Consider the following 17,703-nt stretch of genomic DNA (forward strand, 5'->3'; position numbering starts at 1 on the left):
CCCCCCCCCCCCCCACCACCTTTTTTTCCTCCTCACATTTGAAACAACCATGACCTTAATTCTTTCTCACTAAAAAAAAAAAAAAAAAATTGATTTACTCGAGTCATTTTGTTAATAAAACTATCATAATAATAGGATGAATCGGTTAAAAACCTAATTTTCCAACTATGATCGTCAGTTTAAAGTTAAAATTATCATAATCTTTAATCATGTGATTAAAAAAATGAAATATCTCTTTAATGTTTCCTTCCAAATTTCCCGTTTGATGGAAGCATTTCAATATTTGAATACTAAATTTTAGGAGCAGATTCTTTGGTCAGCAGACTCTGCACATGCATGAAAAAGAAAGGTTGACAAATCATACAATAGGAGGAAGATTTTGAAGTTTGATTTCTTCTTTCAAATTACAACAGACAAAATGTTAAAAAGAAAGAAAAAAGGGAAATGTTTTTAATACAATTAGCATGTTTGTTGAGCTATGGAACAAACAATTTCCTTCTTAGGTAGTTTTGCCACATCATCATCTAGGATGCTAAAGATGGAGGGCGTAGGGCATATCCAGTGTCCGAGGCTCTTACATGTGCAAAGTCTGAAGGTGAGAACTATACAATTTATCTCGAGAATGTTGAGAGATTGTTTCGACTGCTTGACCATTAGGTTGCAATATTCGTACATTTACTGTAGCATCAAGCATATTCCTTAAAGACAGAGGGTTTAAGGGAAAATTACCGATGGTCTAATACAATACGATACTAACTTGGATCGATATCTGATACCGATGACTAAGTCCACGCTGAACTAAAGCTGCCACCATGGTTTTAGGTATTGGTACCATATTGGCCATATCATATTGGTATCGATTGAGATCAATCATATTATCTGGCCGATCTGGGATTGGGTATTGTATGGATATCAAGGGCAAAATTGTCAACAAACTTAATTCTTATGAAAAATAAGGATAATATTGATTGATCCATGCTGATACAATCGATCCTAGATCAATATCATATTGATATCAGCCGAGACCGAGTCCAATTACTAAATCTTTGGCTGACACATGGAAGATTGGCTAGTTGTGTTTTATTTCCACTTGAAAACAGGAGGGAAGAGAGAGAAAGAAGGAAGGAAGGTGAGTGAGGAATTTGGTCTTCGAGTGTGAAAGCTGCTTTCCACATTGAGTTGGATCATGAATCGAGTAGTCAAAGTCAGCAGAAACTGTTTCCAGATTTGCTGCTACTTCTGCTCAACAGTATGACTCGGTCAGACTCAGTGGAAACAGTATTCGGGTTTATCATTCAAGATCGGTGTGGGTTGATTCAACTAATACCTATCCGATTTTCAAAACCCTACTAAGTTCCATGTCTGAAAAGGACTGAATTGAATATGTTTGAAATAGAGAAGTAAGGATTATCTTCTTGTTTTTATTGAGAGATAATCCTGAAGGAGATATATGTAAGCCAATTACTAGGGTATCAAATTCTAATCCTAACCGGTTTGATAGACTAAAACCAATTGGTTAAGTCCAAAATGAACCGAATCTAACCAAATATTTATTGCTTTGGCTTTAATTGAATTGTATTTTTCTTTAAAACCGGTAGAAATACTACTCAAAATTGGAAATCAAATTGAACCCATCAAAAACCGGATAAATGATCGATAGAAAACTAAAAGTAATAAACACCCAAGTTTTTTGATTTATTTTCTTGGGGAATAATGTTCCCTATGACGGATCACAGGCTCCCACAATCTGTCTCTCTCCTCTGTTCTGGTCATTTCACATGAGTAGGAGAGAGAAATTATGCACTCCGCTCCCTCATTATGAGTGTTTCTCCCTCTTTTATACATATGAGAAGATTCCTTAGAGGTAGTGTGGCCTTACGTCAATACATGAATCAGTAGGAGCATTTAAAAACATCAACCTTTCACATTTCATGAGGGGTGGGGCGGTCATTTTGGCCCCTCTGTGATTGGATGTAGGGCCACACTATCTTTTAGGCTCCTTGTTTCCTATATATGCATGGAAAATTTAAACCAGAGTGCAACCTCTACCAGGCTGATAATAAATTGAAAAAATAAAAATGATTAAATATCTAAACCAAACAGAAATTGATTGAAATCAGAACATGCTTTACTAGTTTGATATCAAGTTGCCTTGGTACACATAAAAATCTTCTGCAATGAGATAAAGAATATCCAGAGGTGCATGCCAGGCCCTCCTAACCGTTAAATCATCATTGCCACTCACAACTCCCACAGAAGATTTAAACCCGGGTCACTATTCGTCCAAAACCGATTCATCCCAAGAAAAATCTGACTGGACAGGCTGATTGACACGGATCCGATCAGGCTAAGGTAATTAAAAAGTAGTAATTACACTAACTAGCAACTAAGAAAGGAAGCATCAAGGGAAGAGAGAGAGAGAGAGAGAGAGAGGAGGGGCAAGTCGGTCGCCTACCAAGTCAAGCTAAAGGGTTGTGAGAAAAATATAGTGGGAAGTGGGGACCCACACAGCCACACATGTGGTGTATACATGTGAACACTAAAGTAAAAACTTCCCACCAAAAGTCCAAGACCCGTTAGAATAACATCAAGAGAGAGATACGTAGGGAAGAGAGAGAGAGAGGGGCAAGTCGCTCGCCTACCAAGTCAAGCTAGAGGGTTGTGAGAAAAATAAAGTGGGAAGTGGGGACCCACACAGCCACACAAGTAATGTACACATGTGAACACTAAAGTAAAAACTTCCCACCAAGAGTCCAAGACCCATTAGAATTACATCAAGAGAGAGATACGTAGGGTGTTTGGCTTCGTTCACTCGATCCATTGCGCCTATAAATTATTATAACTCTTCCACTTCGATTCTCCATTCTTTCTCAAGAGTCTCGAGGTCTCGATTGGCGATGAACAGTTTAATTAAGTTCCCCAAGCTAGCTATCTAGCTTTCTTTCACTCTCTCTCCTCCTGTTTCCTTGTCTTTGAGTGGAGACTTCTGTACCTCTCCCATAGTATATAATAACATCTCTTGGTTGAGTAAAGAATCATTCTTATGATCAGAAAAGAAGAGATTATATTGTTCAATTACTGCTACCGTAGCTTAGCTTAGCTAGGAAAAGGTGTACATAAGTTGGCCGGAGAAAGATGTCATCTACAGCTGGCGATGAGGTCGTTGTAATGGCACAAGAACAACCACCACCACCACAAGGAAAGAATCTCCGGCGACTTGACTCTTTGGCCGCCGAATCTGGTCACTTTCGTGGCCATGACGGCCACCGATCCAAGGTCTCTCTCTCTCTCTCTCTCTCTCTCTCTCTCTCTCTCTCTCTCTCTCTCTCTCTGTGTAATTGTTAGTTTATGTATGAATGGATGTGTAGGCGATGGATTGGGGGACGATATTGCAACTGGCGTTCCAGAGTATAGGGATAGTGTACGGTGACATCGGAACGTCGCCACTGTATGTGTACGCGAGCACCTTCACCGATGGGATCAAGAACAACGATGATATACTGGGTGTCCTCTCCATGATCTTCTACACAATCACCCTCATCCCCCTCCTCAAGTATGTCTTCATCGTCCTACAAGCCAACGACAACGGTGATGGTAAGTAACTCTTTATAACTCAAATTCTCCATGATACCCCATATTTTGTTTTCCCTCTAAAGAGGGCCAGAGCCCCAAGGATGAAACAAGGGTGATGCCAAAAGAGATTTGACCCAAGTATAACGTTTCCTGCTTTACTTACTTCAAATCACCAATAGACCACCCCTTGGATTGGTGTCAAACTTTCACTTTCACATTACCATAATTTTAATTTTATTCGATATTAGCATGTGGGGAAAATGCTAGATATGTCGCAAGTATATCCAGATTTGTGACTTTTTTTCTCTTCTTCACCTTGGAAAAATATCCTATGCCCCTCACGTCTTAGCCCTTCCATTGGTTGAGTTGCTACTGACAATATATCTCACCTCCTCCCAATAATAATTTGCACAAAAAAGAAGCCTAAAAGGTAACGTGCCCCTACATACTAAGAGGCCACGCTGCTTTTAAGGAACCTTCTTCGAAACGATCCCACCTACAGTACTTTGGTAGACCAAAACTCTAGCTTTGCAGTTCTCACAGCTCTGAAGAAAGATCCAAAAAGATTAGGGTTAATTTTTCTGAGTCAAATTCAAAATCAGAATCAGAAAATTTAATAAGAGTATAGTTGGGAAAATTGAATCGTTGTGTAGAAAAGTCGCTTTAATTTGCATTGGAAGCTCTCTCTCTCTCTCTCTCTCTCTCTCTCTCTCTCTCTTACTATTAATGATGAGACATGGCATGCCTAAAGGCTAAACCCCAATGTGGACTAGACTTAATTCCATCCTTAATTTCCTTGATGTTGCTGATTTTTCATCTGACTTTTTTTTTCCTTTTTCGATTTTGAATTTTTTCTTGGTGTTTTTAAAGAAAAAAGAAATTTTTTTGGTGTTTTCAAACCAAGGTTTTAAAATTTAGAATCAATAATTGAACCGATTTGAGTTGATCAGAATCGTCAGAATCTGAAGGAAACTAATATAGAAACTGATGGATATTAACCAGATCAATCAGTGCTAATTTTGACACAAATTACCAGGTTCAATTGATTTGTTTTTAAATTTTTTTTTGTAAATATTTAATTCCGATTTTTGAAACCATGATTCAAACCATACATATGCATGAACCTAACGTTGAATAAAAGCAGGTTTTTAATAATAAGATTGAGTCATTATGAATTTCAAAAATGGGATATTTTCTATGTAATTATTCATAATTAGATTGAGCCAATGCATATATTGTTCACAATAAGATGGAATTATTGAGTATTTAAAAATGAAATATTATTTATGTAATCATGCGTAGTAATTTAAGTTATATTGAGTTGTCACCATATAATTTAAGATTTAATTAGACAAAAAATAGTATTGTCATCATCGTGAAAACAGTTGAAAAAGATTGTGACATCATTGGTCGGCCATTATATTATTTTATGATTGAATAATCAAACTAATATGATAACTAATAATGATAATAATGTGTGGATGCAGGGGGAACGTTCGCGCTATATTCATTGATATGTAGGTACGCGAAAGTGGGGCTGATACCAAGTCAACAGGCAGAGGACAAAGACGTTTCAAACTTCCGGCTAGAGCTGCCCAACAGTGGCCGCCACCGCCGAGCATCAAAGCTCAAGTCCATACTTGAGAAGAGCAATTCCACCAAGTACTTCCTACTCTTCGCAACCATGTTGGGTACTTCCATGGTCATCGGTGATGGCATCCTCACTCCCTGCATGTCAGGTTGCCCCTCTCTCTCTCTCTCTCTCTCTCTCTCTCATTTTTTTTTGGACTGTGACACTCCCTAAACAGAGATTAACATAGTCCCACATCAGGTGACCACCTTAACCACTTAGTTTAGTTTAATCCAATTTTCTAAGAGTAAAAAAGGGTCATAGAAAAGATTGGTGGTACCTATCCTTCACCAACCACATATTGTGATATTCACAACCTCACATGCACTGCAAGAGAGTCAACTCTCTCTCTCTCTCTCTCTCTCTCTCTCTCTCTCTCTCTCTCTATAGGAGAAGGTGGATAGTGGGTTGGGATGAGCTCCATTTAATTATCTACCTATTTCTCACGTTTTCCTTTTAAAATGGTTGAGCCTCTGTGGCTTGAGATGAAATAATGAAACCAACTGAGGTGAAGGTGGGAAGTGGGTTGGAATGTAGCTTCATTAAAAACAATCTTTCTCTCCAACTTTCTTTCTTTCAAAAAAGTTGGGAGTCTGTGATCATTTTGGTATCAGACTTTATTAGAACTTTTTTCCTACTCACAACTTTCTTTCTTTCTTTCTTTATGACTTTTTAGCTACTTACAACACAGCTTCACAGGGGTAATGTGTTATGTATTGCTTTCTATTAACAAGTTCTCTAAATCAGGAACTTTATCTGAAAATTAAAAATAAAAAAAGTAAAGAAAAGATTATTTTACCCATAATATGCAAGTGGGTTATTTATGAGTTCGTGAGACTAATCACGTTGAAGGCCTGAATACCTGTTGTAAAAAAATAATAATAAATAAATAAATAAAATAAAATAAAATAAAAAAGTCTCTCTCTTACCAACATTTTAATATAGGTATTCCCATTAATTGTTCACATGTTTTGAATTTCTCATATTTCTATTTGTTCTAACTTTGACCATGGCACGGCAGTCTTATCAGCAGTGGGAGGGATCAAACAAGCCACGAGTGCAATGACTGAAGGTAAAATACCTATCTATCAATCTTTCTTTCTTTGAACAGTTGGGACAAGAGTTTAATTTATGTAAATTTATTATTTTCCTTTTCTTCCTATATGTCTCTCTTTCGTATTCAATTCCAACTTCCTACCTTTGACTTTGAGGAACCCTTTTCACAAAAAGAAAAATGAGAGGTGACCCAACATCTACTAGAAACTAGAATCATCTTCAGGCCTACCTCCTTATACCTTAACCTAAACGAGCTAGGACCCCTTTCAAATCTAGTATTTAGGATTCACAATAATAACTATATATATATATATATATATCTATATATATAAGTGATGAAAGCATCCAGCCACCAACTTTGAAACACCCATGAAGCTCTCTGCCTTAGCGTCACTCAACCTCCACCAAGCTTAGCTAAGAAGTCTATATATTGGCCCATGGTTGATAAAATACAATTCTCCACGTGTTTGACCAAAAGGCTCATGGACTAGAACCTCCACTGGGACCTCACTTGACTTGGATCTCTTGGGTCTTCCACACATATATATATATATATATATATTTATATGCACATGATACATCTATATGCACAGATTGGTTTGTTTTGTTGACTAGTCAGACCAAATTGACAAATTTTCCTTATAAGGACCACTGTGAACATATATGCCTAGTCGGGGAGTTGGAATGGGGTCCAAGAAACACAAAGAAACAAAAATGAGTTCAGAAAGAGACCAACTAAGGGCCCATTTGATAACAGATCAAGAAACGCATTTTTGTCGTTTCTGTGTCAAGAAATGATAGAAACGGAATAAAAAGTGTTTGACAAACTTGTTCCGTTTCTCTTGTTTTCATAAATAGAAATCAAAATTTATGGTGATTTATGTTTCTAAAAATGGACATGGTGAAACAAGTATGACTTGTTTCTCCATTTCCAGAAACAAGTGAAGGAAGGGATTTTGGATTGTGCCCGATAAAAAAGCTATACTCCCATGAACTCATGCCTCTCCTCAAACGACTCCATGGCTTTGCAACTCGAGCTGCACAATACCTCCGGTGAACCGTCTGCAAATCTCACGACTCAAATTTCTGACTTCTGAAACCCAAAACTTGCTAGTCTCTAGTGTGAGAGAGAAGCCATCACTGTAGAGCTTTCGAGTGAGATGAACCATAGAGCCAAGAGGGGCGTGCGCTCTCTGCAACACCTTGCTCGCTATCAAGGTTGAAGTCGGGGGCAGGGATCAAGAAGGAGATTCCGCTGATAGGCCATCAAAGAAGAATGAATGCAAGAAGAAAGCCCCTTTCCTTTACCTGGATTTGTAGGTTCGCAGCAGGGTAGAGTTGTTGGAGTTGGAAGATGATGGAGAGGGGCTTCAAAAAGAATCCAGGCCGAAAGGGGGAGAGGATTTGAGATGAGCTTCAGCAGGATCCCACAATCCGAAACGACGATTGGATAGGTCAAGACAATGAAGATGAGCTTCAGCAGCTTCAGGTTGGAGTCGCCAATTGAGAGGGTACCAATGAGGAGTGCCTTCTATCTGCGAGAAGGGCTTGGGTATTCGCCTAGTGAGGTTGTACTGCACCATGACTGCAACCGATAGAAACCCCAGTTGAATCTCCCCTACAAGAGGGAGAGAGAGAGAGAGAGAGAGAGAGAGAGAGATGGAAGAGGCGCCAATAATTGCAGCTCGAGTTGAATCTTCTAGGTCTGGCCAGCTTCTCTTACTGTAGCTCGAGTTCTTGCAAGCTCTGCTTCAAGCCTCTCCAGTCTGCTGTATTCTTTCGACATTTTTGTGATCAGGGGGAGGGAAAGGAGAAGAAGAAGAAACGTTTTTAGAAACAGCTTTTATCAAACACCATAAAAACTGTTTCTGTTCTTAGAAACGCAATTTTATGTTTCTGCCGTTTCTTGACATAGAAACGGCGGAAACGTTATCAAATGGTCATAAAGAAAATGGGAAAGGGTTTCATACGATGCTATAGTGCAATTTTGTAAAAGGGGGTAGGTGATGAATCCAATTCGAAGCATTTATTGAAAAAAGATTATAGGGTATATGGGTGAGATCGATGTTAGAGGGCGTGCGCAAGAATCCACACACTGACATCAACATCGAGGATTCCTTTTCCAAACAAAATATAGCAGAAAACTACAGGATTTGACATTTTAAAGAAATCATTGGTAGGTTGATCAGTCGTTATGTAGTATTTTTCAAATAAAACTACAGGTTTGTCATTTTAAGTGGCACCACACATGGACCACAAAATCTTGAAAGAATCTCCAGAGTTTTGATAGTGTGGTCCATAAACATAAAGGTTTTTTCTTCCCACCCTTTTTGATAATTTTCCATTAGAAAATTTTACCTTTCTAGAAAAATTTAAGCTAGGAAAAGCTAGTTCTATGTTCTTCCTTGAAAAATAGCATGTGTGTGTGTGAGAGACAGAGAGAAAGAGAGAGAAGGATTATTGGATATCAGATATGAGTAGAACATCTGCATATGTTTGACCCTTTTCCTGATATGCAGGTGCAATTGTTTGGATATCAGTGGCCATATTGATAGGTTTGTTTGCTGTTCAAAGATTTGGAACAGACAAAGTTGGATATAGCTTTGCTCCAATTATTTGTGTTTGGTTCACCTTCATTGGAGGCATTGGTATCTACAACTTCATCAAGTATGACCCTGCTGTAGTAAAGGCCATTAACCCTAAATACATTATAGATTACTTTAGCAGAAACAAGAAGGATGCATGGATTTCACTCGGCGGTATCGTTCTAGCAATAACAGGTATCTGTAGTCCATTTGCAATCAATTCAAAAACTTCCATTCCAACTCTATGACAGTAATGAAGATTTCTGAAAAACTGGATTGATTGATGCAGGAACTGAAGCCTTGTTTGCTGATGTTGGACACTTCACAGTTAGATCCATTCAAATAAGTATGTGCTCAGTAACATTCCCTTCTCTTGTCCTGGCATACACTGGCCAAGCATCCTACCTTCGTAAACATAATGAAGATGTATTAGATACGTTTTATAAATCCATTCCAGGTGAAGTATGCTTCTGATTTTGTCCAAGTTCGAGCTTTTAGGTGAAACAGTAGCAATAAATAGTTGACACAATTTGGTTAATGCAGATCCTTTATATTGGCCCATGTTTGTTGTGGCTGTTATGGCATCAATTATCGCGAGTCAGGCCATGATCTCAGGCACCTTCTCCATCATCCAACAGTCTCTTTCACTTGGTTGCTTCCCTCGTGTCAAGATAGTTCATACATCAACAAAGTATGAAGGACAAGTTTATGTTCCTGAGATCAATTACCTGCTAATGTTGGCTTGTGTTGGAGTCACTGTAGGATTCAGGACAACTACAAAGATTGGAAATGCCTATGGTATGAACTATTAACTACAGGCCCTAGTATTTAAATTCTCAATTCCATTCCTTGGGGAACAAACCCATTTTGATTTCTTGAAATGGAGTGTGAATGATCAATGTTCTGCATCTAAAATTTGTACTCACAGATCTGTCTCTCTCTCTGTTTTTCTCTGTAGGGATTGCTGTGGTGTTTGTGATGACACTCACTTCATCTTTTCTAGTACTCATCATGATAATGATATGGAAAACCAACATACTCCTTGTAATTGCTTATGTTCTGGTGATAGGCACAGTTGAGCTCCTATATCTAAGTTCAGTGCTCTACAAATTTGATCAAGGTGGGTATCTCCCCTTAGCTTTCGCCGCATTCCTGATGGCAATAATGTATGTTTGGAACTATGTATACCGCAAGAAATACTACTATGAGCTAGACCACAAGATTTCTCCTGAGAAGCTTAGAGATATTGCTGCAAACACCAACTTATGTCGAATCCCTGGACTCGCCGTCTTCTACTCTGAATTAGTCCATGGCATTCCACCCATTTTCGAGCACTACATAGAAAATGTACCAGCAATGCAATCAGTCCTTGTCTTCGTCGCTTACAAATCACTTCCAATAAGCAAGGTTCCGGTGGAGGAACGGTTCTTATTCAGGCGAGTTGAACCACATGAACTTAATGTCTTCCGGTGTATCGTGAGGTATGGATACACCGATGTTCGCAATGACAAAGAACCCTTTGAAAGAACATTGGTGGAAAGATTAAAGGAGTACATTAGTGAGGATTTGTGGCTGTCACCAAAGGTTGAGAATGTGGATGATGAGGAAAGGACTATTGTTGTTGAAGAGAAGAAAGGTGAAGTGGTGGAGAAAGAGCTAGAGGTGGTGGATAGAGGTTGGCAATCTGGGATTGTCCACTTGGTGGGTGAGAGTGAGGTTGTAGCAGAAAGAGGTTCTAGTTTTGGGAAGAGGGTATTGATAAATTATGCTTATAACTTCATAAGGAGGAATTTGAGACAGAGTTACAAGGTGTTTGATATCCCTTCCAAGCGTCTCCTGAAGGTGGGAATGACATATGAGCTTTAGAGCAATGAAGAACTATAAGTAGGGAGGGGAGGGAGTCTACCAATCTATTCTCAATAGAGGAAGCTTAAGGAAATTTGGAAGAGAGGTGAAGCATATGGCTACAGTACTGGACTAATTTGTACATGGAATACAGTGTGTTATCAAATATTAAATAAATAAATAAGTACAACACCTTCTTGTCTCACATTGTATCTTATACTTTGTATCCTTTCTTTGGCATAGATCATTTGATACATTTAGGGTCCCATGAAATGACCTCTTGCCCCTTGTGTGTTCTCTAGTGGATACTCATGCACGTGCGTTGCACCCTATTGGAGGGTGTAGAGAATACAATCAGTTAGCATTCTTTGTCATTTTTTGGACTTGGACCATCTCTCCGCGGGTTGAGGAAAACTTTCTTCTTTTTATTTGACCAATCATGTGTTTAGCATAATGGGCATTTTTAACGGCTAAAAATAAGTTACAACTTACAACACTTTCTTACAGCTCATCTTGATTCTACCAAATCTTGAGGTGTCATTGAGTCGATTTCTTGGACCATGAGAAGAGGAAGAAGTCAAGAAGAGTAAAAATATCTTTTAGAGAAAAGGTGATCTTAATTACAAATATATCCTTCATTTAATAGCTTATGGATGTTCAAAATTTTGTATTGAATTTGATTTTTCCGTAAATAAAATTCTTTCCAACAGAGTCTGTTAGATTCAGTTCAAACGGACCCTTTTATAATATCCCTTGGTTGACTGAGGTAGGAAAGGATTCATAAGAAAAGAAGAGAAGAGAAGAGATCTCCAACTGTTGAGAAGTAATGTCTTCAACAGTTGGCGATGAGGTTGTAGAGGAAGAAGAACCACCACCACCACCACCACCACCGCTGCAGGGAAAGAAGGTCCGGCGATACAACTCATTGGACGTGGAATCTAGTAACTTTCGTGACCATGACGCCCCTGGATCCAAGGTCTCTCTCTCTTTCTCTCTCATTTACGGTAGCGCTAATTTTGGATTTCTTGGGAATCCACTTAACCCAAGTGTGGGACTCACTAATCATAAAAGGGACCTCAAACTCACAATGGAGGCTTACCATGGCATATTAATAATGTTAGGTGGTGGATTGGGCGACAATATTGCATTTGGCGTTTCAGAGCATAGGGATAGTGTACGGTGACATTGGAACATCGCCATTGTATGTGTACGCGAGCACCTTCACCGGTGGGATAAAAAATAATGACGATATATTGGGTGTCCTCTCCATGATTTTCTACACACTCATCCTCATCCCCCTCATCAAGTATGTCTTCATAGTCCTCCAGGCCAACGACAATGGCGATGGTAATTAATTTTCTATAACTCATAATCCCCACTTACACCCATCCCTTTTTTTTTTTTTTTTTCCCTGACCTTCTTCAAATGAAAGGATCAAACTTTCACTCTCATATAGCATAATTTTGTTCTATATTAAACAGGATTTTATTTTATTTTTAAAAATTTATATTATCTTGATTTTTTACAATGAGAAAATCAAAAAATAATCAGAAGCCAATTAGATAGAAAAAAAAAAAAAAGTAAAAATGAAGGTATGATTGAAAATTGAGATTCATCTGATGTGGGCTGATTTTGTGGGATAAGACATGGCATGTCTAAACCCTAAACCCAGTGGAGGAGACTTTCAGTCTTGTTAATTTCATTAGTTCCTTTTAAAATAATTGCTTGAACTTAATGTTCAAGAACTCGTCGTTAGCTAGCCATCAAGGAAAGGGTATTGGCTAAATAAATTTGAATTAATGAATTTTTTAAAAATGAAATATTTTCTAATTAATTATACATAGTTATACTAAGTTGTCACCATTTGATAATGTGGACCTTTTAAGACAAAAAACAATAATAATATCATTTGAAGACTGCCTCGAGAAAGTAAATTTGGTATTATCAGAGCCCCAGTGTAATCAACTGTGTTTACACATAGTAAAACCCTTTAAAATTTGATATTTATTATTTTTTTAAAATTGGTCAGCCCTTTTGGTATAACAAAATTATGCCAAAGAAGGGGGGCAATGGTGTATTATTTGGCTAATCAAAACTAATACAGTAATGTGGTTATATGTGTGGTTGTAGGGGGGACATTCGCGCTATATTCAATGATATGCAGATTCGCGAAGGTGGGGCTGATACCAAATCAACAGGCAGAGGACAAGGACGTTTCAAACTTCCGGCTAGAGTTGCCCAGTGATGGCCCCTTTCGCCGAGCATCAAAGCTCAAATCCGCACTTGAGAAGAGCAATTCTACCAAGTACTTCCTACTCTTTGCAACCATGTTGGGTACTTCCATGGTCATTGGTGATGGCATCCTCACTCCTTGTATCTCAGGTTGCTTCTCTCTCTCTCTCTCTCTCTCTCTCTCTAACAGAGGTCAAGGTGGTAATGGGTAGTGGATTGGGTAGCTATCTGTTCTAACTTTGATTTCACTTCCAACTAACCATGGCATGGCAGTTTTATCAGCAGTGGGAGGTATCAAGCAAGCCACCAGTTCTATGACTGAAGGTAAACTATCTATAATCTATCACTCAACCATCACCAAGCTAAGAAGTCTGCCCCTATGGCTGATAAATAAAATTGTCCACTTGTTTGACCAGAAGGGTAACCTCTAGTAGGACCTCAACCTTCCACATGTACATGCATAATGCATAGATTGGTAACATATACTTAGTTTTGCTGATTAGTCAGACCAAAGTGACAAAATTTACTAATAAGCACCTATGTGAACATGCCAAGTGGCAGAGTTGGAATGGGGTACAAGAAACAGAAAGAAACAAATATAAGTTTAGAAAGAGACCAATATACTACAAGAAACCAGAACTTACTTTGCACTTGGGGAAGCAATAAAATCTCTAGTGTTGCTCTGATGATCACTTCTCCATTTCCATGCTTTCTCTGTTCATTCCAAGCACCATCAGAGTGGATAATAGATTGTTACTAAGGAAGAACAAGGAAACAGGGGAGGAAGGAGGAGGATGATCAAGCAGGCTGGAAGTCTGATTAAGGCAAAAGTATGCCTTCCTCAATAGAAGCAGAAAGCAGTCATAGTATTATCCAAATGAGGTTTATATGGTACATCTTTGAACTTAACAAACAGCAAGATTAATCCATCTTTATTTTGAGTAATTCTATTTGACTCTTTTCCTGATATGCAGATGCAATTGTCTGGATATCAGTGGCCATATTGATAGGTTTGTTCATTGTTCAAAGATTTGGAACTGACAAAGTTGGGTATAGCTTTGCTCCAATTATTTGTATTTGGTTCACCTTCATCGGTGGCATTGGTCTCTACAACTTCATCAAGCATGACCTCACTGTAATAAAGGCCATTAACCCTAAATACATCATAGATTACTTTAGAAGAAACAAGAAGGATGCATGGATTTCACTTGGCGGTATTGTACTAGCTATAACAGGTTGGTTATCTAGTTATAGCTTTGCTTGGTCGGTAGCTGTAATCCCTTTGCAATCTATGCGCTGTGACAGTAATGAAGATTTCTGAATACTGGATTGATGCAGGAACTGAAGCATTGTTTGCCGATGTGGGACACTTCACAGTTAGATCCATACAGATAAGCATGTGCTCATTAACATTCCCTTCTCTTGTCCTGGCATACACTGGTCAAGCATCATACCTCCGTAAACATAATGACGACGTATTAGATACGTTTTATAAATCCATTCCAGGTGAAGTATGAAGTATACTTCTGATTTATCCAATATTTGCATTCTTTAGTCCTCTCCTCTGTATCTATTTGTCGTCTTAAGATGAAAGTTGAAAAATTGCAGGTCCTTTATATTGGCCAATGTTTGTTGTGGCTGTTATGGCATCAATTATCGCGAGTCAGGCCATGATCTCTGGCACCTTCTCCATCATCCAACAGTCCCTGTCGCTTGGGTGCTTCCCCCGTGTCAAGATAGTTCACACATCAATGAAGTATGAAGGACAAGTCTACATTCCTGAGATCAATTATCTGCTAATGCTGGCATGTGTAGCAGTCACTATAGGATTCAGGACAACTGTAAAGATTGGAAATGCCTATGGTATGAACTATTAACTATATCCACCTTCACTACTTCTCTTGATATATATTAGGGAATAAGCCCTGATGTTTGAATTCTCAATTCCATGGGGAACATATCCATGTTGATTCCTTGAAATGGAGTGTGAATGGTCAATGTTCTTTGCATTTAGGCCCATAACCACTTCCAAATTGTTCTGCATCTACAATTCATACTCACAAATCTTTCTCCTTGTTTTTCTCTGTAGGGATTGCTGTGGTTTTTGTGATGACTCTCACTTCAGCTTTTCTAGTACTCATCATGATAATGATATGGAAAACCAACATACTCCTTGTATTTTCTTATGTTCTGATCATAGGCACAGTTGAGCTTATATATCTAAGTTCAGTACTCTACAAATTTGATCAAGGTGGGTATCTCCCCTTAGCCTTCGCCGCATTCCTGATGGCAATAATGTACGTTTGGAATTATGTATACCGCAAGAAATATCGCTATGAGGTAGGCCACAAGGTTTCTCCTGAGAAGCTTAGAGATATTGCTGCAAACACCAACTTATGTCGAATCCCTGGACTCGCCATCTTCTACTCTGAGTTAGTCCATGGCATCCCACCCATCTTCGAGCGCTACATAGAAAATGTGCCAGCAATACAGTCAGTCCTTGTCTTCGTCACTATCAAATCACTTCACATAAGCAAGGTTCCCGTGGACGAGCGGTTTCTATTCAAGCGAGTTGAACCACATGAACTTAATGTCTTCCGTTGTGTTGTGAGGTATGGATACACCGATGCACGTAATGACAAAGAACCCTTCGAAAGAATGTTGGTGATCAGGTTAAAGGAGTATATTACTGAGGATATGTGGCTAAATGATGAGAGCGAAAGGACTGTTGTTGAAGAGAAGCAACGTGAAGAGGTAGAGAAAGAGCTAAAGATGGTAGACAGGGGTTGTCAATCGGGCATCGTCCATTTTGTGAGTGAGAGCGAAGTGGTAGCAGGAAAAGGTGCTAATTTCGGGAAGAGGGTATTGATAAATTATGCTTATAACTTCTTGAGGAGAAATTTGAGACAAAGTTACAAGGTGTCTGATATCCCTTCTAAACGTCTCCTGAAAGTAGGAATGATGTATGAGCTCTAGACCAATGAAGAATTATAAGTAGGGAGTCACAGTCTACCAATCTAGTCTCAATAGAAGAAGCTATGGCAACTGAAATAACAGTTTTCCTCTTTTCCCTTTGGAGAAACTCAATTCAAGTTGAGCAGGGAGGAAGAAGTAATTTGGAACAGATGTGAATTATGTGGCAACACTGGATCAATTTGTACATGGAATAATGTCTTATCAAATAGGTGAACACAGCACCTCCATATCTCACATTAGCATCTTATACTTTGTATCCTCTCTTCATTATAGATGAACTCATATGCTTAGATTTAGACTATTTGTTCTCTTTTTCTAATAAAAATAAAAGAAAATATTCTATTCATATCCCAAATTACTGTAGAGCCAGAACTTAAAGAATTTTTTCATTACAGGTAATATCAACTTCATTGCAAAGGAAAGGAAAAACTATACATACACTGAAAAGGAAGCCCTCTGATCCTTTGAAGGACGGACCCAACAATGGGTTGGAGGTCCCCTAGACCAAAACTGTAGGTCAACAAAACCAAACAAGAGATCCACAAAGAATAAAAACCCACTAGAACCCTTACCTCTGAGATCAAATTGGTGTACACCCCACCAATGCCAGTTTCTCTATTCTGCCTTGGCCAACTGCTCATTGAAAGGGTCTACATACTCTCCTTCGAGATCTTCTGATAAGCACCTACAGCTCCAAACCCATAACGAAACTGCAGAGGAAGATAGAGAGATTAGAGTTACCTCCAGGAACATGCAACTCCAGCCACCGTCCCCTTTCCCCTAACGGCATAGGGTTACGCAGCGGCAGTGGCAGTGGCAGTGGCAAAGGAAGGGTTAAGGTCCTGCTTGTCACGAGTATGGGGCCGCAAACCACACTCGAAAATTCGCTAAAACGAGTGAGTTATCGCAAAGATACCCTTTCGGGAATTCTGGTAAGCTGGGTGTACTGGTTTCAGCAATTATGCATGCCCAATATCATCATAAGAGCGGCTGATAAGCAGCCAGGGCAACGGATTCTAAATCCGTAGACAAAAATAATACACGCGTCGTTCTGATTTTGTCTGATGTTAAAGATTCTTATCGGAGGTTTTTTTTGGTTTTGTGCATGAACTTAAATATAGCGACGCCACACAGAATATTTTTGTATGACGGTGCATGCCAATTTAGGATTCTATTTAATTGGAGATTAATATTACACGCGTCGGCACAGGTTCATATTATGTTACAGATTCTTATCTGGTGGTTTTTGTTGATTTGGGACATGAACTCCAATACAGTAACACCACACAAAATCATCTATATATGGTGCATGACGGTATACTGACTACCACATTATGATTCTACTTAAGTGGATGATAATATTACTCGCGTCGTAGAGACTTCGTATTGACGTCAAAGATTCTGATGCGCGTGTTCCTGTTAGCTAGGCCCGTGGACTTCGATATAACAACGTTACAAAGAATCGTTCGTATATGGCGTATGATGGTGTACCGAATGGCACTTTAAGAGTCTATTTAAGTGGACACTAATATTACACGCGTCGACACGTATTCATATGACATTACAGATTCTCATGTGTTGGTTTGTGTTGATTTGGAACATGAACTTCAATATAATAACGCTACACAGAATCGTTCATATATGGTGCATAATGGTCTACCGACTGCCATATTAAGATTCTATTTAAGTGGATGATAACATTGCTCGCGTCGGAACTAATCCGTATGAGTCAAAGATTCTGATGCGTGAGTTTCTGTTAGCACGGTGTATGGACTTCAATATAATAACGCAACACAGAATTATTCG

General features: G+C 38.8%; 2 protein-coding genes across 3 annotated transcripts; both read left to right on the forward strand.

The window, feature by feature from the left end:
* Positions 1-2,850: 2,850 nt before the first annotated feature.
* On the forward strand, positions 2,851-10,894 carry LOC122091145 (potassium transporter 5-like). The gene is made up of 8 exons (XM_042660982.1): positions 2,851-3,276; positions 3,369-3,594; positions 5,061-5,312; positions 6,225-6,275; positions 8,779-9,039; positions 9,134-9,301; positions 9,388-9,642; positions 9,803-10,894. The coding sequence occupies exons 1-8, from the start codon at positions 3,136-3,138 to the stop codon at positions 10,708-10,710; spliced, it is 2,262 nt and encodes a 753-aa protein (XP_042516916.1). The 5' UTR covers positions 2,851-3,135; the 3' UTR covers positions 10,711-10,894.
* Positions 10,895-11,398: 504 nt separating this feature from the next.
* Positions 11,399-16,193, forward strand: LOC122091035 (potassium transporter 5-like). Of its 2 annotated transcripts, XM_042660845.1 has the most exons (8): positions 11,399-11,665; positions 11,811-12,036; positions 12,820-13,071; positions 13,195-13,245; positions 13,896-14,156; positions 14,260-14,427; positions 14,530-14,784; positions 15,011-16,193. In XM_042660845.1, exons 1-8 carry the CDS (start codon positions 11,516-11,518, stop codon positions 15,895-15,897), a joined length of 2,250 nt encoding a protein of 749 aa, XP_042516779.1. In that variant the 5' UTR covers positions 11,399-11,515; the 3' UTR covers positions 15,898-16,193. The 2 variants fall into 2 exon arrangements, with proteins under 2 accessions (XP_042516779.1, XP_042516780.1); XM_042660846.1 differs by lacking the exon at positions 11,811-12,036 and having other exon boundaries at positions 11,550-11,665.
* The last annotated feature ends 1,510 nt before the right edge of the window (positions 16,194-17,703 follow it).

The sequence above is a fragment of the Macadamia integrifolia genome, chromosome 10 (genome assembly GCF_013358625.1).
Source record: "Macadamia integrifolia cultivar HAES 741 chromosome 10, SCU_Mint_v3, whole genome shotgun sequence".
NCBI classification, from domain to species: Eukaryota; Viridiplantae; Streptophyta; class Magnoliopsida; order Proteales; family Proteaceae; genus Macadamia; species Macadamia integrifolia.